This window comes from Equus asinus, chromosome 21 (assembly GCF_041296235.1).
Source record: "Equus asinus isolate D_3611 breed Donkey chromosome 21, EquAss-T2T_v2, whole genome shotgun sequence".
Taxonomy (NCBI): domain Eukaryota; kingdom Metazoa; phylum Chordata; class Mammalia; order Perissodactyla; family Equidae; genus Equus; species Equus asinus.
The window spans coordinates 47,362,051-47,366,468 of record NC_091810.1 but is presented as its reverse complement, the minus strand read 5'-3'; the positions used below and the strand labels follow the sequence as shown (position 1 = coordinate 47,366,468).

Below are 4,418 nucleotides of genomic sequence, written 5' to 3'. Positions count from 1 at the left end.
AGCAGGGCTGGACATAGGGCTTCTGAGCTTGCAGCTTTGATGGGGAATAACCCAAGACCTCAGACCCCTCTCTCTCTGCAGGAACCCATGGGACAACAGTGTCCATATGGGCAGAGGGACAGACGAACCTTGATCTCTTAATCATCACCTAGACTCCAATCCCACCCCAAGTGGCAGCTTTTCACAGAAAGGGACTGTAAGAAGTCCCAGCTCCACCTTGACCAGCCCTTGCAGAGACTGGCCCTGGGCAGAGGGTGAAGGAGACACGGCCGATGCCTTCTCAGCTCTGGGTCTGTGCTAGCCTAGGGCCTGACATTCACAAGGGTTGGCTAGCAGCAGAATGCCTTCCTTCCTCATCCCCACACCTATGGTACCTCCCATTCCCACCAAGTCTGGAGGAGAATGAGTTCTAGTCTCCATTTGGAGCAGGAGGGTAAGGGACAGACAGAGTTTGAGGTCAGAATGAGGACTGGGGCTACGCACTCTAACAATTTCCAATTTGGGTCTCAATTCTAACTTGGAGGACAAGTATTAGGATATAGCCCCCATTTGGGCAGGGAGCTGTTAGAGGAGGTCATTGAGAGGATGTGACTGCCAGTTGACCTATAAGCTGGACCCGGGCAATCAGAGGCTCCTCACCCCTCCCTTGTTCTTGGAATGTATGTTGTGCCCACTGTTCCCACAGTGGGAGCCATTTTCAAGGATGCAGCCTTGAGAGAGCAATGTATTGTTGAGACCATCTGGGTGGCATATTTGACTGAATTCAGTTAAGGCCTCTACATATACCTTTAAGATTCTGGTGGGCAGGTGCAGAGATCTACTCGTCTTGCAGCTGCCCAAGACAAGCCTCATATGTAAGTTCCCTTGCTTATTAAATTGCTACCTACCAATCTGGAGTACCTCTTTCTTGGGTCTCTCCTTGCCCTCCATGTATGGGAGCCAGCCCAACAGGAGCCAGAATCAGAGCTTGGGGTGGGTGGGCTCTTCTCAATCATGGGGGTGGGAGAACAAGCCTTGAGCAACTAGACCTAGGTGGGTAAATTCCTGGCAAATACGCTGCCATTGTCATTACCAACCCCACTCCCCTAGGCTTGCATTATACACAGTCTGGGAGAGAGACACCATTTACATAGACTAAACATGAATGATGTTCCCTGAGTTGGCCAACATGGCAGATATGTACCTCCAACCTTCCTATTTATGGCAGACATTGCTAATCAGTCAGTCTCTGCTCAGTCTAGTCAAAGGCTCAGAATCCTTCTCCTGAGACAAACTCAGGGTCTCAGACAGCCATTGCTGATTCCTCAGAACTAACATATGAGAGTCTAAGTATCTGCCATCATTTACCCTGATGTCTTGGAGCCTGTCAAACAGAGAGAGGCTGGGGAAAAACCACTTCACTCTTTTATTGGGAGGGGAATACACTCCGTCACAATGCAAGGCTCTGAACCCAGCAAGATCTCTAGCTCGAGATGCAGCTGGTTGGCCGTGACTCTGTAGTGGCCCTTGATGAAACCCTGGGTAGCACAGGAGTGGCACCTCCAGTAGGCCTGGATGATGCGGGCAGCGTTGAGCAAACAGCAATACCGCCGATGGATGCGCCACATGCGGACCCAGGACTGCAGCCTGACTGCTGCCCACTCCCTCTGTATAAAGGTCTCCAGTGCCATCCGCCGCTTATCCTCCAGCAGCTTCACTAGCTTCTGCCTCCACCAGTTCTGAATGATCAAAGCTCTGAGGGCCGCATGCAGCAGCGTCCGGCGCACCAGTGTACCACGCCACCAGGCCTGGATCTTTACGACTTCCGGATCACTGGTAGGGGGTTTATTTTGGTTTCCTGTGATCTAGCAAGAAAAAAGAGGAGACATTCAGAAAATATTTCCCACCTACTTCAGCCCTAGGGTATGCCAGGAACAGACTCTGATTCCCTATCAATAATCATCCCTTCTTCTGAACCTCAGAAGCACTGGGCAAGGCACTGACTGGAACCAGAAGACCAAAAGTTGTCTTCGCTAGCCCTCTCTGGTTAATGGACGTGGACACATCACGTTGACTTCTGAATCTCAGAGTCCCCAACTGTAAAATGGGAGTACATCTGCCCTGGCCACCAGTTTTACACAGATCAAGTTGGCCAGACTAAGGCAAACGCTATGATCTATGAGTCAAAGGGTTACCATGTTCCACGTGAGCCTGCACTCCCAACCAAGATCTATAACCCTTCCCTTCAGATCCCACCCATCTGCTGGAGAAGTGGCATCCTTTGCTAATCCTGCCCTTTCATCCTTGACTCCAGCTCCAATTCACAACCTACTCTCTTCCTCTGTCATGTCATAGTATTGAAAGTTTCCCCCATCCCAAAACATTCTACCTCTCTTATCTCTTCCCCATCTTCACTTCTCTTGACTTTCACACTTTAAATCTTAACAAGCAAACATAGATGTACAAGCTCAAACACACACATACACACACACACACACAATATTGATTAAGCCAAGCTTCCCAAATGTTGGCCATTCCATTCTGCAAACACAGCCCCCATATTCCCAGCCCCAGCCCTGTATGGTATGTGGAGAGGAGGTGATACTTCTCTGGGGGTCTTATTAGCATCATCCACTCTCTTTGTCTCAACCATATTCATAGGGTTAGCCTGAAAACAAAATGATGAAAGAGGACAGATAAGAATGAGTTAATTCCTGCTCTTAGCTCTGGACCATGCAAAAGACACTAGCCATAAGCACTAAGACACAAGGACCAGAGACATCCAAGTCAGGGCTCCTCCTACCTCCATATTCTTCTCTGAGGTCAGTGGTGCTGAAGATAAACCATTCAGTTCCCCTTTCTCCTGAGGCTCATCTTTAGTGTGTTCATTAATTTTTTTAGGCTGGTCCTTCTCCTGAAATCAGCGGTTAAGGGAAAGGCAAGAGTAAGGCTGCTCTCTCTCGTACTTCATCCAGTATCCCACATATTCCCAGCTTCCAGGGTTTCCCAGAGTATTATTCAAATGTCAGAGGGTTCCCTCACCCAGAGAGATCTATAGGGACATCTCTAAAAAGCATGGTTTGTCTGTCTCTCTCTTACTCACCACTGGTCCCACATGGATTGGGTGCAGATGGTTCAAATCCCCTCAGGTCTATGTTCCTCTAGCCATGGTGTGGGTAGAAAAAGTGGAGGGGAGAGACCTATGATGTCATAATGGCAGCTATGACTCAGGCACCAAGATGGCTCCCAGTAGTTTAGCCCTCTCCAAGGAAAAAATGACTAGTGAGCATGCATAGAAAGCAAGTTGACTCTGCAGGATTGGGAAAAAGTGCACAAACTTGAGCATTCAGCACCACCCTAGGGAAAACAAACGGGAGGCTATCAGAATACAGCCTGACTTTGAGGGTTGAGAGAAAGCATATAATCTTAAGAGTCCCTCCCCTCAAGTGGGAACAAGAAGTGTGGAGCAGGCAAATGCATAGAAAAGCTCTGAGAAAGCATCAGAATCCTTAGCAGGGCTGACAGACAGAAAGGGGAAGAAAGCTCAGCTAAAGAAATAATAGCTGAGAATGTCCAAATCCAGGAAAAGATTTGGACTTCCAGTTCATGACACTCATAGGTCCCCAGATTCAATCCAAAGGGATCTTATCAAAGACATAGTATTGCAAAACTGTCTAAAATCAAAGACAAAGAAAGAATTTTAAAAGCAGCAAGAGAATAAAAATTTCTCACATATAAGGAAACTCCCACAAGGCTATCAGTGGATTTCTCAGCAGAAACCTTGCAGGCCATGAGAAAGTGGGATGATATATTCAAGTGCTGAAAGAAAAATCTGCCAACCAAGAATACTTTACCCAGCAAAGCTGTCCTGTAGAAAGGAAGGCAAGATAAAGACTTTCCCAGACAAAAGGTGAGGGGGTTCATCACCACTAGACCTGCCTTACAAGAAATGCTGAAAGGAGTTCTTCAAGCTGAAATGAAAAAGGACACTAATTAGGAAAAGAAAACATATGAAAAAATAAAACACACTGGTAAAACTAAGTATATAGTCAAATTCAGAATACTCTAATACTGTAATTTGGTGATGTGTTAATTACTCAACTCTAGTATAAAGGTTACAGGATAAGAGTATTAAAAATAGCTATAGCTACAATAATTTGTTATAAATACACAATATAAAAAGATGTAAATTGTGACATCAAAAACAAAATTAGGGGAGGAGTAACAGGGTGGGGTAGATGTATGCAATTGAAGTTGTTATCAACTTAAAATAGACTATTATAACTATAAGATATTTTATGTAAGCCTCAAAGTAGCCACAGAGTAAAAACCTATAAACATACACAAAAGATAAAAGAAGGGAATCAAAGCATATCGCTATGGAAAAACACCAATTCACAAAGGAAGAGAGCATGAGAGGGAGAAAGGAACAAAGGAAC

At 45.9% G+C, this 4,418-nt stretch overlaps 1 protein-coding gene across 2 annotated transcripts; it reads right to left on the bottom strand.

Moving 5' to 3' along the window:
* Positions 1–1,391: 1,391 nt before the first annotated feature.
* LOC106830751 (IQ domain-containing protein F1-like) lies at positions 1,392–3,220 on the bottom strand. 2 transcript variants are annotated; one of them, XM_014840555.3, is made up of 4 exons: positions 3,083–3,220; positions 2,783–2,893; positions 2,585–2,647; positions 1,392–1,844 (listed from the first exon to the last, which is right to left on the bottom strand). In XM_014840555.3, the coding sequence occupies exons 2-4, from the start codon at positions 2,786–2,788 to the stop codon at positions 1,398–1,400; spliced, it is 516 nt and encodes a 171-aa protein (XP_014696041.1). In that variant the 5' UTR covers positions 2,789–2,893; positions 3,083–3,220; the 3' UTR covers positions 1,392–1,397. The 2 variants fall into 2 exon arrangements, with proteins under 2 accessions (XP_014696041.1, XP_014696042.1); XM_014840556.3 differs by lacking the exon at positions 2,585–2,647.
* Positions 3,221–4,418: the final 1,198 nt, after the last annotated feature.

Excerpts from the sequence above, each read along its gene's own strand:
- LOC106830751 (XM_014840555.3), bottom strand. Across the intron at positions 1,845-2,584 it reads CTAATAAGACCCCCAGAGAA|ATCACAGGAAACCAAAATAA; the intron begins GTATCACCTCCT and ends TTTTCTTGCTAG.